Source organism: Daktulosphaira vitifoliae, unplaced genomic scaffold, assembly GCF_025091365.1.
Source record: "Daktulosphaira vitifoliae isolate Bord-2020 unplaced genomic scaffold, ASM2509136v1 Scaffold_5, whole genome shotgun sequence".
NCBI classification, from domain to species: Eukaryota; Metazoa; Arthropoda; class Insecta; order Hemiptera; family Phylloxeridae; genus Daktulosphaira; species Daktulosphaira vitifoliae.
Window position 1 is genome coordinate 32,619,809 of NW_026099576.1, and position 17,875 is coordinate 32,637,683.

The following is a 17,875-nucleotide window of genomic DNA, read 5'->3' on the forward strand; positions in this document are numbered from 1 at the left end:
TAGCAATTTTTAAGATAAATAATTTAATTTTGATTTCATTTAAAAACAAAAAACAGAATAAAGTATACAAGATAAAAATAATTGATTAAGATTAATAAATGGTATAAAAGTATGTTCTAAATAAACTTGTTTTCAGACTCTTGAGCCTCATTGCGTAGTTTTGTAGCTAATTCTTTCAAATCTCTATTACATCTCATTAAATTACTAATAGCTTCTTGATACAAATTTTGGTGATTTTGATCAATAGACCATCGTAGATACATTTCTCTCCATAATTCCTATAATTAATAAATCAATTTATTTTCAAATGTTGGTATAAAAAGTATAATGGCAAAAAATTATCAAAAAAATGAAACCACAACTAAGATGACTTAAATAAAGCATAAAAAACAGAATATTTAACCACAGAAATTTTTTTGTCCTTGGGAATAAACTAATAAACCATACCAAAGGGCTTAAAATATAATAATAATACAGATATATACTCAAAATTTGTTCAACATTTCCATGTATTTATTTTTCTTGTTTAATTATTTTAAAACTTTCTAAATTTTTAATAGGAGTTTTATTGAAAACAATGTTTTTTGTGGTGAATTATCAAACCCAAACAAAGCCACTGATGATTGTACAAGCCTAATATACAAAGATATATGGGCCAAGACAACACACCAACTGAGACGACATTTAAGGCATGACTAACCTTTATTTTATTTTTTTTTAAATATTCCAGTCTTAAATTATTCAAAAAGTCTTCAAAATAACATAAGTCTACTAATAGTAAACTTCAAGGGCAACATATGTAGAGAGTGGATTACTGAAACAACTAATTTTAAAGTGCCATTATAAAATGAAGAATTTTTTCCTTATCGCTCTTAAAAAACAAATTTGAATCTTTTTTTTTTTTTAATTTTTTAAAAAATGTTGAATTTCATGGACCCTTTAAAACAATTTGCATACTGATAATTAAGTGATTGAAGAGGTAAATAAATATAATAATTTTTAGAAATACGCAATTTTAAAACATATGTAGAAATTAAAGAAGTTCTTAAGTAGAATTGTGGTTGTCTAAAAAAAATAATCAAGTTAAAAAGCAATCTCAGATAAATTAATTACTTACAATACTAAAAGGAGCTACTGAAGGCCACAAAACATTGTTGTTTGGTAAATACAACGAATTTGTAATTTCACTTTTTTTTTTATCAAAATAAGACCATAAATTTGAACTACTATATCTATTTATTTTTCTATCAGCTTCACAATTTCCAAAAAAAGTACTAAAATCTGAACAATAAGCATGATCAACAATTGACATTAAAAATTTTGTTGAAAACTGAAAGCAACAAGGAAACTGATTATGTATTTGCCATGTGCAATCAATAAATAATAAAAATGTAGCGCCAGATCCATGATGTATAGTCTTTGAAGATGAAGATGAGGTTTGCTTTGTGCGAGCTGCATTATAGCATCCACTTCTATGCCGTGTCTCAAAAGGATAACCAGCTTGTAACCATTCTCTTTCAATTAGTGATTCAAATCTAAAACAAAAGTGAAAAATCAATAATTAAATTTAATTAGATTAAAAATAAATATTTCATACCAACCTAATGTAGTTTCAATATTCTTTTTTATTATATTTAATTAATATATTGATAAATAAGATCACATTTTTAAATATTAAATTAAAAGTTGAATATATTGAATAGCCCAAATCTCAACAGAAATTTTTTTTTTGAAAAAGAATAAATCTTATAAAAAAAAAACTTATTATCCAAAAATATTTTCAAATTTAATCCATTTTTTTTTATATAATAATTTGTTATCAGTAGTTATTACCAGTTACTGATATTTATTTGATAATAATAATAACTATTAATTAACTTTTCAAATTGTATCTCAGAAGTCAAATAAATAATTATTCTTTTTAGTTTATAAAATCAAAACATACCCAATAATTGTGCGGCATTCTGGGTTTAATATCAATTGTGTTAATGATATTAATACTAAAGTAGCATCTGTTCCTTCTGAACCATGCACTAAAACTGATGCTTTTTCTTGACTTAGACACTGAGCAACTAAACAAGCAGCATTCAATGTATCTTTAACGTGTGATAACCATTCACTATTATTTAACTTGTTTAACCAACGATCAATAGAACAATTAACATCATTACAAGCTTCAACAAGTTTTGACAAACTATCTAATAAAACATTATGCTTCTCAATTGATGAATTCACTCTACGCCACTGAGGGTAATGGGTTTCCATTTCAAATCCTCCTCCTTTTGCTTTTGCATTTGTTGCATTTGCTACACTACGTGTATCTATAATATAACCTCTTTTCCCTGGACCAAGTACAGAATTAATAACACGCTCATCTTGTTTACAGCGTTTAGAACTAGAACCAACTAAAGGTTGGCTACTCCTCATTAAAACACTCTACAAAAAAATTAAGAAATTAAGAGTACTAAAATAATAAGAATATCTTTAACAAATTTTTATATATAAATGCATAAGTTACAAAAGACTAGTTTTTAAAAGAAGTAAAAATTTCTTCTGTATAAAAATTATAAAATATCAAAATTAAAATTAAAGCATTTTTTATACCTATTAATGCACCATAAAATTTTACATAAACAAATTTTACATCAAGTAAAAAATAGAAACAAAATAATTAAAAATTAGCTTTTTTCTTCTTAAACAATTTTTTTTAATTGGTACAACAATATTAATTATAATATTCAGACAATTAAAAAATTTCTATATAAAAATTGGTAAAAAAAAAAAAGATATATCACAACTAATATTATTACTTTTTAATATTTACTTACCCCTTTATCATGACGGTAACTTAATACAGGATATCTACCATTTTGTCGAAATTTTGCTGATGCAATTAACATGGTATCATCAACATTAGCCGGAACTATAGTCAATTCGGGATAAGAGCTACATACCTAAAATGATACATTAATAAAAACAACAAAATAACATAATTTTAAAACAATATAGTTTTTAAAAAAGCCTTTTGACTAAAGAAAAAAGAAAGTAGTAGTATATATCTTATAACTTAAATTTTCAATAACTAAATAAATATTTAAAAATACCTTATAAGCTTTATTAACTTCTGATATACGCCACATTTTGTCATTTCCTAAAATTTTTTTACACTGAGAATGCACATCAAAGGGTGAATAACAGTTGGTAATTTTATTTGGAAGTAATCTATGAAAATGATCATTATCTTCTAAAAAACCATTACAATATTTTATAGAATTTTAAACAACAATCAAACTTTATAAAATTACCTATCATCATAAGAGATTCAATTGATGCAGCAACAGTGGTAGCTTGTTCAATATAAGGCATGTCAAATACAATTATTCTAAAATCTTTGCACTTCAATGTAACAGAACTTAATTTTCTCTCGACCACATCAATGTTTCGATTTAGAATCTACCAAGTGTATTCAATTCTTTAGGCATTACTTCCAATAACTTAATTTAAAAATTGTTACCCAAAGTTCAACATCATCAGCTATTGAAGAGAAAATCAGATGATGTCCAGTGATAACTAGAGTTCCAGTAGAACATTGAGCAATGTGAGGACCTCTCATGTAAACTCCATTTAATTTAGGTATTTTAATTTTATCTGCAAACTCCATTGTAACAACATTTCCTAAATATAAGCATTCTAACTTAGTTGATATTACATGAAAATTATAACATTTTAACAAACCTATCGTCCTAAAGTTAGCTTAGGTTATTTTTGATCTATATTTTTAGGAAAATTCAAGCTTAAAAAAAATAATTTATTTAATCAGATTTATCAGTCCATCTAAAAATTTGTTCATTTAATTATTGGATCCAACTCTTTCAATCTCTACAAGTGGCATTATATCTTAGTTTTTGATTTCTATTCATGTTTTATTTGTAAAGTACTATCAACGAGATAATATTATTATCAACATTGAATATACAAGTAGAAGGAACCAAACAGTATAAACACAATGGTGATAAGTTATCAACTATATTAAGAAAATTCTTGGAAAAATTAATTTTTATCCAAATATGTCTAATATTTTAACGAATAGATAGCGTTTGAAGTAAAATATTTTATAAAAAAATAATTGACATTTTATGTCAAAGACTTAGATTCAATATACTTATATTCATTAATTATTATTAAATTAATTTGCAAGTAAGTAAATTAAACATAACATTCTATTAACATATCAATATCATCTCCTTAACCTCTATCCTAACTATTTGCAGTAAGCTCTACGATTTGACAAAATTTTTATATCAGCTAACACTAACGCACCTTATTATGGTTGAGGGAGACAATGAAGGCGAGTGTGACTACCAAAGTTCCCGTATGGTCACCGTCGTCAAACAATGCAGCTGATCATTTGCGCTAAGACGGCGAATAAATGATCTACTGTGCAACCCAAAGTTCCTAATTAATATATTATACATATAGAGATAACCGAAGTCAACTCCTAAAGCGGTTTTATTTTAAGGATTATTTTATATTAGAATACGAATTCTCTGTAACGAAATGAGACATTCTTGTTTTCTTCATAATATCAGAATTCAAAAGTAGTAAGTTTAAAAAGTGAAAAAGCAATAAAAAATAAGTTTTTAAAAATCAAAGTTAATTTTTTAGGACATATTGAACAGTGAAATTCTAACAACTCCCTAACAACCAATTTGTTGCAATTTTGTTATTTTTACTTTAGTAGAATTAAGATTTAAATATACAATTTATTTGCAATTAACTACGCCACAAGATTCTTATTAAATTATTGTTAGTAAACTTATAGTATATTTATAATTTTTTTTTTATATAATTAATTTATAAAAAATTTATAAAAAACAAAATGTTTTGGATTATATAATCAATTTCATCTATGAAATGTAAAGAAATTAATTCGTAAGAATAACTTTTTTGAGGTACGAAGAAAACAATTTTTGTAATATAATGAATAAAATGTGGGAACATAATATGTATAAACCTTTATTTTATTTTGTAATACATATATTATAACTTTATAATTTACATTGATTAAACCTATTTTTTTCTTGAAAATAATTAATTTATTAAAATTTAATATAAAGTTTTATGATCACTAATATGTTGACCATAAAATATCAGAAAAACTGATTATCGTTATTTTCAGTTATTCAATTAACATTTGAATGACCTGTAAATACTGTAAAGTGAGAGTGAAAAACAGGTTTGTAATGATTCCAATAAATAAGAATAATAACATGATAGGATAATGAGGTGCTCAGGGTGGTGACTTGAAATAAGTACAATAATGTAAATAAAACACCAACGTGAATAAATCCAACTTTCAAAGCACACATAAAAAACTTTCATTGTGGGGATTAAATTCCAAAAATAGTGAGTTACTAGATGTTTGGTCACTCTAAAAAAAAAAGATCATAAATAATAAATGTTAAAAAATATTGTGTGAAGTATAATTCGATTTCTAGGAATGACTTGATCAATTTAAATATTAGTTAAGTATTGCATTTAAAATGTCCCATATATTTAATATCTTATTGCTCTCATCTTCAGTGCAATACTGAAGATGAGAGCAATAGGACATTAAATACAGATGCATCAATGGAGCAGACGGTGACAAGATCATGAATCAAAGCCCATAAATATCAATTGAAAAGCTAATTATACTTTCAAGTTTTTTCTCTTTTATTATGTATGTTAGACAAAAAAATTGTTACTATTTTACTAAAATTAAAAGTGTCGCTTAATAAATATTTAAACAATTCGAAGAAATTTACCTCAAATATTATCAAGTGAATTTTATAATAGAAGACACAATAGGGTAACCAGGATTTCTGTTCGAGGTGGTTCAAGACTTTTTTGTTAACAAATTTCATAATCTTACTAACACCAAAGTCTTATTCTCTATTGGCTATAGCCACTCTAGCCGCCCTTAGCTACGCTACTGAATTGACATGTATGATGAAAAAGTTATTGATAATTTTGACTTTGTCAAGGGTGTACGAAATTACACAACAAAAGCAGTGTATATTTTAAACACGTTGTACAATAGATTGGAAGTATCACAACGATTTTATCGCATTCAACAACTATGTTTCAAATCACTGTTTTATTAAATAATTATTTAATAGAATAGTAACCTCTCGTTACTGACAACGAATAACGATCAGTAATTATCATACACATATTTCAAAAAATCACTTACAAGGTACTTATTCGATATAATTAGACAGTTAATGTCTACCAAAACGATTTCTAGGGCAATGTTGATTAAATAATATGTCATTAAGTAAGAAGGTGTAATGATACTAAATTACAATAACTGATCATAAAATGTCATAAATTTTACTCAATACTAAGTTATTAGTGTTTCATCTATTTTTGTCTCATTACCACTTATTTTTATAACAACGCAGGTGCAACGTAAGAATGTCAATATAAACGTTTGCATTGGATAGAAGAAAACAGAAACGCATCTGTGATATTTATAATTATTGTTGTGCTAGGAAATGCGACAAATAGCAATATTATTAGGTGCTCACTGTTAAGACATGCGTAACGCGTAGGCGATTTGCAGCACTGCATGTGAGAAGTAGAGTAGCGAAAAGCGATGGTGGTGGTGACATTTGCGCTCTGGTGGGGACGCTTAAAATATATTACGCAGTAACGAAAAAACTTTCGCCGCCCGGCAGCAGCGTTCGCGTTACGTCACCATCGGCGCGTGCTGGTACGGTAGTTATGGTATACCGTGCTCGTGAAGAGTCGATGTCGAAGTGGGTCAACCAATGTAAACACGATGTCGAGGTCACCGATATACCTCGACGTTGTAGCGTTAGCGTCCCCTCTCCCTAAAGTTTAATGTTTATGCGTGTCAGCTGTGCCGGGTCCCTGGGCCGGCCGGCCGGCCGGTAGGCAAATTATGCCTACGTTGTACACAAGATCTATAAAAGCGATCAGCCTCTGTGCAAAATATAAAATACTCGTTGACTATATTTACCACTTCCTATTCTGCGTTCCTGTTTGTTCGTCGTAGATTTATTGTGCTACAGCAATAACCTTGTACGAGGCTTGTCCAAAAATCCTACAACAACAATAATAATATTTTCCTACATACGTCGATGGAATTACGTATTATTTACTAAATAACATTTATTCGGGTTAATTAAGATTATTATTCCCGAACAATTCGGTCGAAAATTAAAATTACACTATTGATAGCAATTGCATCGTACTGAGTGAATCTTCGAAATAATAGGGCTATTATGTTATGTATTGCTATTAATAATCGCGGCCTAGTCACACAATGACATCGAAAGTAGGTCATTTTTAAGTCTTTTCTACTTTGCTTACACCGTAATAGTACATCGATATAATTGTTGATACTACAGATTTCACGATGAATCATGAACATTATGAATCATATTGACAATCACTGTCCGTGATCTTGCTTGGCATTCCGTTAACATTTAGTAACAGTTTCAAATTTTGTATCATTGTCTCTTTTCAAAGTGCACTAGTCTTTATTATTAAGTGCATCGAGTAAATTATTTACTCGCGAAATTTTCTGAGAAAAGCGTAACACTTTCTATTAGCTGTATCTATCTCGTTAAAAATTAAATGTCAAAAAGATTTTCACAAAAGTTCTCAGATAATAATTTAGTTTTAATGAATTAATACACTTGGGAACTATTAAAGTGTTACTATTGACTACCAGTACAATTTGATTAGAATCAAAAGTGAAAAACCCCAAACTATAAGGTAATTAAAAATCACCCTAATTATTAATACTTTGCCATTTTAATTAAATTATTTAAAATGGTAAAAAAACCAGTAATATAAAATGCTATTGCGCAGTACGTCGTTAACTGGCGTTTATTACTATTATTTTTTACGTCAATGCTAACCCGTCGATGACGGTACTGAATAATTTTATACGGCAGTATAAAATAATAGTAAGCTTCACATCAACTGTAACGACAATGTGTTATTCACTGTCAAATAAAAATTAGTTATTGATATTTCATTTAGAATAAAATGAAAAATATGTAGTTCAAACAAAATTCAATCAAGTCAATACAGCAAAAAATTCGATTTTCACTGTGTAAGATTTAAATACTGAATCTCTATTAAAAATAATAATAATAACCTTACATTAGGCAGTTTTATAAATAATTTCATCACAATGTACGAAATATTTATTTAATCCAGTGTTTAAAGTTCAAAGGGCCGTTTCCAGAATCTTCTTATGTAAATATAGATAATGTACAATTTATTCTATTATAATGTGTTATCTACAATTTCATAACCGTAGAAAACCATTACTCATTTTTTATTTTAGTGTTTAGTAAGGATTGATTTAAGATCTTCTCAGTTCGTTTATTCAGCTATATTTATACAACTATATACAGTTGTCAATGTATTAAAAGCTTATTTACAAAGATTTTATTTTCCTTTACTGTTAAAATTACAATGTCAATTAAAAAGACAAATCTGAAAATTTATGAAACTGTATAGACTCAGTAAACTTAGTATAGACTCGCCGTTCATAACTCCATGTGACCTTATTAAAAAATTAAAAACGGAAAAAATATATATATCCAATGAAAATAGTACTCAGAATAGGTTGGTAGAAGCCGTGAAGACCTCGGACTTAGTTGAGTGTCACAGTGTGGACGTAATTAACACAGGTTTGAATGTATAAATTAACAATCAACGGAATATACTTTTGTTTAGTTGAATATATAAACAATTTTTATTCTCCAGACTGTGTTTAAAAGCTACTCTGGCTAAATATTATAATATCTAATGTATATTATTTTTAGAATAGGTGTGTAATATTTATAAATGAAATATTCCGAATATTTCATTGCCGGCAATTCGTCCTTGTCATTGCTGCCAGCCTAATGGGAAAAATAATTGTGTCTAAACAACCATCTTTATCCCTAAAGCTTGATGATTACGTCAATTATTGTATTTACCAAATACGAAAACAATAAACCCAACTTTCGTAATTGAAATTGCGTACGTAAGGTAGTACTAATTGTGCAAACATTATTGTTTATCAAACCAAAGGAAAAGCTACTTTGTCATTTTATTTTTAATCGATTATAACTATATCACATCTAATGTATACACAATAATACATAATCAAACAATATAATGAAATAATATTTAGTTAAAATCACAGTTAAACAAAGAAAAACGGTTTAGTTAAGATTAGAAACTGCGATTAGACAAAAGAATTAAATGTGTGATTTTATTAAAAGCTTTATCGTTTTTTTCCGAGGCAAACATGGTGGCGTTTCATTGTTATCGACTTGCACAGTTGATCAGACATGGCAAAACTTTCAGAAAACTAGTTTTGGTCGGGAGCTCTGCAGTATTTAAATAAATTCAAAACATGTAAGCCCAATATAGGTTGCATATTAATATAGGTTAATATGTACAATAAATGCGCATCTAGTCTAATTTATGAAAATTACACATAATTCTATTCATTATTTAGTAAAGGCATTTAAGAAAATATTACTATACACCAAATATTAGTGAATACTATATAGTATACCACATATGTGGTTGGATGTAATTAATCGTTATTTCCTAATCATAATATTCGAGTGTATGAAAACAATAAATATCTTTGTTTTTAACATCATTAACAACAGTTTTTCGAGCATTGTTTATTTTGTCAAATAAATAATAAAATGGATGTAAATAAATATAAATTGATATTATTAATATAAAAAATTAGATTTATTTAATACATTATGCAAATTGAATATTAATAACGTAGAAATACCATGTACTTTAAATAATCACCAAAAATTCAATCTTAAAGGAGTATGTAATTTAAACGAAAAAATAGCTATACAGTAGTTTTAATGATAGCTCCACAATTTCTTGAGTTTAAAATTTTAACTGGTAGCAACAAAAAATAATATTTAATTCGTTATCCATTATTCGTGGGAATACCAATGACGACGCATATAGAAAACTCATAGATATCCTGTAAACGGTAACAGCACAGATTTTAATAGTAAATTATAGTTATTTCAAAAGATCAAGAAATAAATATTAATTTATACAGAGCTTAAATTTTCAATGGCTCATTAGGGGACACACATTTTCATGAACATCACATTGAAAACAATGTTCTTATACAAAAGCAATACACATTCAGTTTCCATTAATAGTAGTTATGTTATAAATTATATCACAAATAAACTCTTTATTGTTATTAGTTCGACTATTGTAGTATAGTACAAATGATTATTTATAAATTGTAATAAAATAAAACGATGCAGGATGCGCGTCGAATGTCGACACCGTTGTTATGTGAAGAAAAATAGTAGGACACAAAACCGGGTCGATAGGGTACGGTAAATTGGTATCACTGCATGGTTACCGGCAACCGGCATTGTCAGCTGTGGCGTCGAACATTAATGCCGAACCACGTCTATAGTTCCGTTGTACGTCTTGCCGAAGCCGGTAGTACTCCGCTGTCGTGTGACCAATTCCAGATTGTTATTGTTCGCCTGTCATTTACGTACATTGACTTAAATAGTATTCGTGATTTTACATTTTTGTGCTTATATTTTAAATATTCGAATTGTTTTTTAATTCGTATTTGGTCGTTATTGTTTGTGAACGAGTGTTTCATAATGCGTTTAACTATTTTGAATTTATACGCCGTGGGTGTCGCTTAAAAATTAATCATATCAACCGTTTTGATTTTTTATTTAAAAAGCGTTCTCAATAAAACTTCAAACTGGATATCCGTATGAAGCATAGGAACGGGCCCACTGTGGGCGTGGGCAAACGTTTGGCTAAACGGTCAATTATTGGCACACGGGTTTGTGCGCCGGCCGGTGACGATGGTAAATTGTATTCCGGTATTATAGCAGCAGTCAAAACAGCTGCTGATGGTTCAGAAACTGGATATTCGATCAGATTCGACGACGGAACGACAGGTCGCCGTGAATACAGAGCCACCGAACTTGTCGGTCCAGGCTTTCGAACTCTTTCCGATCTTCGGCTGATGGCAGGCCAACGGGTGTTTATTACTTTCAACGGCCGAGAAATATCTGGTGATGTGGTAGTTCATAGGCCTGACACAGAAGAAGTACGCGTTTCAATAACCCCCCCGGGTCATGAAGTAAGTATTTATCATAATCACAACACAAAGGCCTTTGTTACTCCGCTTAGGCTCTCGATTTATACGACGCAGTAGACAAGTGCGTATGATATTGGCGCCAAAACGACAATTACTTTTTCTTTTCCAATTTTCGTCTTATTTGTTGTGAATAAGTTTTATAAATCGTTGGTAAGATTTTTGCATGTATAAACAGCATTATCATTTTATTTGTACGTAGTTCTCGGTGTAGGTAGGAACGCTAATTTTGCCGGGTTGGCGGTTACACGCTCGGGCATCATTGGTGCCAACCTTAACGACATGATGTCCAGTAGCGTTCTCCCGTCTATTTCATTGTGAAAATCTTCGATGTACTTTTCGTCAGACAATACGATACGTGCCTTTTAATAAAACATTATGCACAATCTGTTCTAAATACTTCTAAAGGTATTACTGTGGACACCCTGGAAACGCCTTTATTTAACTGGTACACAGCACCTGTTATAAAACGTTTTGCAGGTATCCGGCCGTGAAAAGACAGAGGAAAACTGCGGGGGACGGCAACAGCCAATATCCTCAGGAGTGGCCGTCTCATTTCCGTAGCGTGTACAATGTAATTTCGTGTTATATGTATATATATTTTTTTTTAGTGACATTTTTTGGTGGGTAACACTAAAATTGTGTTATTATTATTAATTTGTAAGAAAAAAGATTTAAAGTGGTGTAATCGACCTGTGCAGAGCAATTAAATGACACTTAAAGAAACATTAAAATTTTTTGTAAAATGTAGTTTTGTTAATGCGCTGCGTAGTGGTTTGAAACAAAGGTGGGGTGCAATAGTATACGTAGGGTTCTACTTTCTACGGCTATTTCGTTCCTTCTTTACATCACATAGTTACAATAATAACAAAAAATACCTTTCTCTTAGAGTGCCGCCGCGACATTCCGTTGTAACAACCTAGCGAAAGGAATAATTGCGTCAAAAGTTATTATTTCTACGGTCGTTGTCTGACAGCTCAGTGACTGTTCCCCTTCTGATATTGCTAAGTTTTTTTACTCGAAACTATATTAGAAAAAGAAAATGTTCGATATTTTTGCGACTGAACTTGTGCGATATTAGAAAACGTATAACCAAATTATTGGAACAGAACTGATAAATGAATATCAATAAAATATTGCAATTCCATCATAATGACCTTGACTTTGACGCGTGTGCCGGCCGTGATGAAATCCGGGTCATCTAGTTTTGAACTACATTTGAAAATTTGCATACATTAATTAGTATATCCCTATTCTTATCTGCTTCGTTGGTAATTTTAACATTGTTCAATAGTCAGTTACCGTTGACACGATAAGAATGACTATAGGTCTCTAACAGCACTCTGATCCTGCCTTTATTGTATTTTTGTACTAAATCCTTACTAAAAAAAATTTACGCATATCAAATATCATAGTATTATTTTAACTCGTTACGATGTCTTTAAGATATAGTTGCTAATGTGAATTTCACCGGTTTCTCAAGAAATCAACGAACAGGTATATCTGGCAAATGAGAGAAAGCAACTTTTTTTGTTTGTTATTCTATTTTTATCAATTATCTTAAATTTTTTTTTTTTAAGTTTTGTCTACTATTTGTATCATTAAGCCGGTATTTATTCGTCTGATATTTTTATTTCTTATTTATAGGGTTCAATTGAAGTGATTAAAAAACTCGATGATGTTCGCGTTCTTGAGTCTCGAAAATCCGCTAGACTAATGGATCAAGATACAGATTTTGCTAGGTTGGCTGACATGTCAGACAGAAAACGCAGCTCCTCATCTCAAAATGCTGTCGAAATTAGTGGGTAAGTGAATGTTTACACATTGAAATACTGTTCAAAATAATGTATCGTTTTCAATATGACATTTGATAATTTTTCTATTATTATTATTATGTTGATGTCTGGGGTGCAAACATTGGAAACAAGAAAGAGATAGTTGGCATAGTAATAAATGCATTTTAAATTAGTTTTCTGGATTAATGAAAAATTGAGTTCATTAGCCAAATAAATGTTATTATTTATATTGATTGGGTCTTGCCTAGTATAAAATTGTTAATGGAATTGTTACCTTAGTATTTATTTTTTATAGTATCATTTGCTTTTAGGGCATTAGATCTGTTGTGTTCGTCATTCGTTAAGTGTAAATAGACCTATAATCTTAACAACAAAACTATGCGAATCATTTTAACTGTTGAATAATAAAATGTATTATTCAATAGTGTTAGTGTGTTTATTAATGTTATTGTTATTATTGTTGTTAGACGTCTAAATAGTTCTTATAGTTTAGAGTCATAAATATTTGTGATTCAGTAAGAAGGAAAATGAAAACTTCGCACTGGTTACAGTGTTTTGCTACGGTGTTTTCTCCTATTATAAACCGTTTGTTATGTACCTTATTATAATTTAGATCTGTGTCGATAAAACGGTCTAAACAATTCGTATCAAACTAATAATATGTTTTACAAATCTTGTGATTCTTTCACCGGCATCTTTTTCTCCGATCTCGCACAATTGTGTATTGGATATCTAAATAAATATTTTTTGGACTTTTTTAGTTTCTATGTCGAATACATTATGTTTTTATAATAATAATTGTAAATCGCTATCATTAATATTTATATTAGTTCAGTATTCAATTTAAGATTTATTTAAACATTGAATTCTAAATTATTTATTATCATTGTTTATATTCAATATTCAAATTTACATAGTTGTAAAATATGCAGTAACCGCGTTTCAATGATTGGGCTCCTCCCAGTCGCGATTCCAAAAAATATATCCAAGACCTTGTGTTTTTGTTTAAGTTACCAACTCATATCTAATCATTGCTATAATTATATCACATAAGCATTTTGTTTGACAGATTAGATGAAATTTTATCTAATCTGTGCCAGATGGTTATAAAAAAATAGCGGCCCTTCAATCAGCTGTGTAATAACTCATTCAAGGTCGGTTGACATACGAACGGCCTTGCCACGTTGCCGCAGTATTATCGTTGCCGTTTTTCAAAACTGCTGCATTTGTTTATGAATAGAAATTTATTTCGTATTCTTATGTGATATGTTCGCAGCCTGAATAATGTGCAGTATATTCTATAATTTTAATCATATTACCTACGATTAAATTGTATTTTTAGCATTTGAGTTTCGTTAGCGTTAACATTAAAGGTTGTGGCCTTGTTACCGGTTTACGAACGAATCATTATATGATTTTAAATATACGCACGTTTTGTCGATTTTTTACTATTCGGCGGATTAATTGAAAAACATCTGATAAATTTCAGTTATTTATTTTGAACACAGAAAGATTAAATCAAACTATTAATTTGTTCAAAATGTATACGATTTGTATGATATTAAAAATAAATTAACACTGTATCGAAGATGATGGTAAAATGCAGTTTTTATAAAAAGAGATGTTGACGCTGCAACAATTGTAGCCAATTGCTCGTGTGCCAGTTTTGTGACTGTTCTTAGGTCGTGGCCTTTTTGTGTAGTACACGATCCTTTTTTAGAAACGGGTTTCGGAGTATAGTGACAGTGAATATTATGATCAAGATGGAAACAATCAAGTTCAAACATATTTCGCAAGGATGTTATGTTGCAGTTGGTCGGTAACGCAGGTGTTGTTGCATCGCACACGATAAGATTGTGTATACAGTTGTATGCACCCGTTTGTTTGTCTTATGAAGCGCTATTCACGTATGGTGACCATGAATGAGTTGTGGGCCACCAGCAGCTCTTTTAATCCGCGGTCTTTTTGTTGTGCGTTATTTTTTTTAATTTTTAGTTTTACATAAACTATTTTACTTAACTACTGGTTAACTTATCCTATTTGCTGTTCTATGACGAGATGAAAAATAATTCATGTGCATATTGAAGGCGTACATTTTTTCAGTGTGTTGTTTATAAATCATTGTTTTCCTTATTATTCGATCTGTATTCCAGAATTCTTTAGAAGCCAGCAGATCGTATATATTCATTTTCGTATATATTAAATTCCCCCCTCAACAAGTGTTGCCACTTGTTGCATGTTGATAATTGCGCAAATAAAATCGCTTGGCCATTACACGTTGGGCGTTACACAACAATGGCGGTGGTCTATTATTTACATGTATCGCATTGGAATACTGCCGATTTATGTGTGCACTTGACGATTTAATCAAATCCATGATAGTTATTTCACACTTTGTGCATGCATTTATGCAAATGATAAAATTGTGCCGATATAATGTTCACGTAAAAGCAATAAAATTAATTGACAATATCATATATATTAGCAGTGCCGTGCTAGTATGTATGATTGCGCCCCTATTTAATATATTTTTAAACAAAATAAATCTTATGCAAAAAAAAAAAAAATGTATTCATATTTTATTTGGCATCCCTCAAATGTGTGATGCCCTAGGGAACTTGTCCCCGTTGTTCCCTCCTTCGCACGGCCCTGTGTATAGGATACTCTGTGATACCCATATGGTAATGTAATTGGTATAAATTTTATCATAGCTTATGTACATTTGTTGTAACATGGTTGATAAAGCGTGGATAAAGTATATCCTTGGGTTTGTATAAATATAGAACTCGAAATAGGTGTGCGATTTCTACGTTGTAGCCCAGTCGTTTACCCTGACCTTTCGTGACTTACTAGTTAGCGGTCGATTATTAAGCATTTTGAAGTATAAAAAAAGAACTAGTTATCACAATGATTAATTTTAGAGCAAGTCTTCAATTTTTCAGAATAACTTGTGTAGAAAAGAGCCCATGACTTTTTTTGATGACCTACATTTAGTTTACTTCCTACTAAAATATAAATATTGCTTATGACTAATAGTTTATGTATCATATGAGATTAAGAGACTGGTATACTGCCGTTCTATCATACGTAAGTGTATCTTAAAAAATTGAAATTTTGGTAAAATTATATATGATTTACCTTTCAAATAAATATTTTTAAAAACGCGTTTTAGTTTTTTAAAAAATATAACTACGAACATTTGGAAATAAAATTTCTCTCTATTTCTTTGAGCTCATCAACATAAACTGTAGTTTATCTATCTATAGATCTCAATCTATTCCTGTTCATATAATTTTTATGCTTTCTACTAAGTTATATGTATTTATTTATAAATTTAATTGTATATTTAACTGTAGTGTTGATGATTTTATTGCAGATCTCGAAAACGAAGGCCTAGTACAAGTCAAGAACAGGATGATGCGCGGGAGGAGGAAATGAAAGGCGATGATGATAGTAATGAACCGAAAGAGGAAGAAATGACAGAGTGTACCGCGGCCTTGGTGTTGATGAGTTTGTCGTGCAGTCCCCACTCGCCATCCTTACAAGGTCGGTGTAATATATGCCTATATATTGACTTTTTTTTTTAAATCATTGTTAAATGTGCGCATATTTTTTTAAATTTTGGTCTTAATAAATTCGCAGAAATTACTTACAATTGTCAGCGCAGTGAAATGTGTTTGCGTGTACGTTTAATAACTCCAATTATGACTACCAAAAAGCTAGTCGAGTTGGCAAATTTATTGGTTACTCTCTCTATTTACATTGAACTTACTGTAATTCCTGTCCCTATTATGATGTCCTATAGTCCAAGGTATTGAGTCTGCATTCGCTACGTTTGGGGTTTTCACTTTCAGTCATGCTTTATAACGTCCTTTCTCCGCGGTTTCACAACATAGACGTGCCCGACAAATATATTATGTCTATTATTGTTTGTTATTCCATTAATAGTTCGTTATGTTATGACAGGGATAAATACGTCATATTGTTGTTTTGAACGCATTTAATATTATTTTTTAATTTCACGTGTTTTTTTTTTTCATTTCACACAAATGGTGGCGTTGAGGGCGATACGCACTATTAGTACCATTATTATTCACGTGTAAGTAAATGCCAAATGATACTAATTTTTACATGCAAAACTATGGTACTCGTATATGCAGGAAACTAAAGCATGCAATTATCGTTGTTTTAGTTTATAGACGCCCACTGTAGGGACTTGGTGTTAGTACATGTATATTTTCTAGTCCGGTGCATTGACACCAACATTGGACATGGACCGGCCGTCGGTACATTGACCTCTAATACTTGACCATAGCAAAGAAAAACCATACGCCGAGTGAAAAAGCAACGATATATACACTCTACATAGCACACTGATATTCATAACGGGGCTTATTTAATTAAACCGACTGGGCCTCTCGATAGACTGGCTAAATGGTAGTCGTACTCAACCACTCTATAATTATTGAAATATTGCTAAACCAGTGCATATACACAAAATAGCTTGCGGGTAAGAGGCACTGCTGAATTTTTCGTTTCAATTGGAAGTTTTTATTCCATGATTATGTTTGCTTATAAAACTTAGACCGCTCCTTTCGGATTGCAGTGGTCCACCGTTACTCAATAAGCGCTTAGAGAGTTGCTCAACAGCGACCTAGATTTTGTGCAGCAGCGGTAAAAGTGAAAAGCATGCTTTCTACAAACTAAACTGGCGTTAAGCTGGCGCGAGGTCTCTCACCGACCGCCATTGGTGTGTATCTGCATTGTATACGCTCGTTTCGTAACCAACAATGCAGTGTTAAGGACGGCAACCGGTGCCACGTCCATGTTCTCTTCTCCCCTTTTGCTAGTGTAGGCGTACAAAAGTGTGTTTCGTGCG

At 30.4% G+C, this 17,875-nt stretch overlaps 2 protein-coding genes across 3 annotated transcripts in view; one reads left to right on the top strand and one right to left on the bottom strand.

Moving 5' to 3' along the window:
* LOC126907993 (myotubularin-related protein 9-like) lies at positions 1-12,101 on the bottom strand. Of its 2 annotated transcripts, none has more exons than XM_050689777.1 (8): positions 12,079-12,101; positions 3,515-3,675; positions 3,306-3,453; positions 3,105-3,244; positions 2,829-2,954; positions 1,946-2,436; positions 1,118-1,535; positions 1-278 (listed from the first exon to the last, which is right to left on the bottom strand). In XM_050689777.1, exons 2-8 carry the CDS (start codon positions 3,659-3,661, stop codon positions 117-119), a joined length of 1,632 nt encoding a protein of 543 aa, XP_050545734.1. In that variant the 5' UTR covers positions 3,662-3,675; positions 12,079-12,101; the 3' UTR covers positions 1-116. The 2 variants fall into 2 exon arrangements, with proteins under 2 accessions (XP_050545734.1, XP_050545733.1); XM_050689776.1 differs by lacking the exon at positions 12,079-12,101 and adding an exon at positions 3,736-3,964.
* Positions 10,469-17,875, top strand: part of LOC126907996 (zinc finger protein 395) — a 24,655-nt gene continuing 17,248 nt past the window's right edge. The window contains exons 1-3 of the mRNA XM_050689783.1: positions 10,469-11,185; positions 12,848-13,005; positions 16,373-16,542. Of these exons, the coding sequence (XP_050545740.1) occupies positions 10,811-11,185; positions 12,848-13,005; positions 16,373-16,542 (703 nt within the window). The 5' untranslated portion in view covers positions 10,469-10,810. The remainder of the gene's footprint in view (positions 11,186-12,847; positions 13,006-16,372; positions 16,543-17,875) is intronic.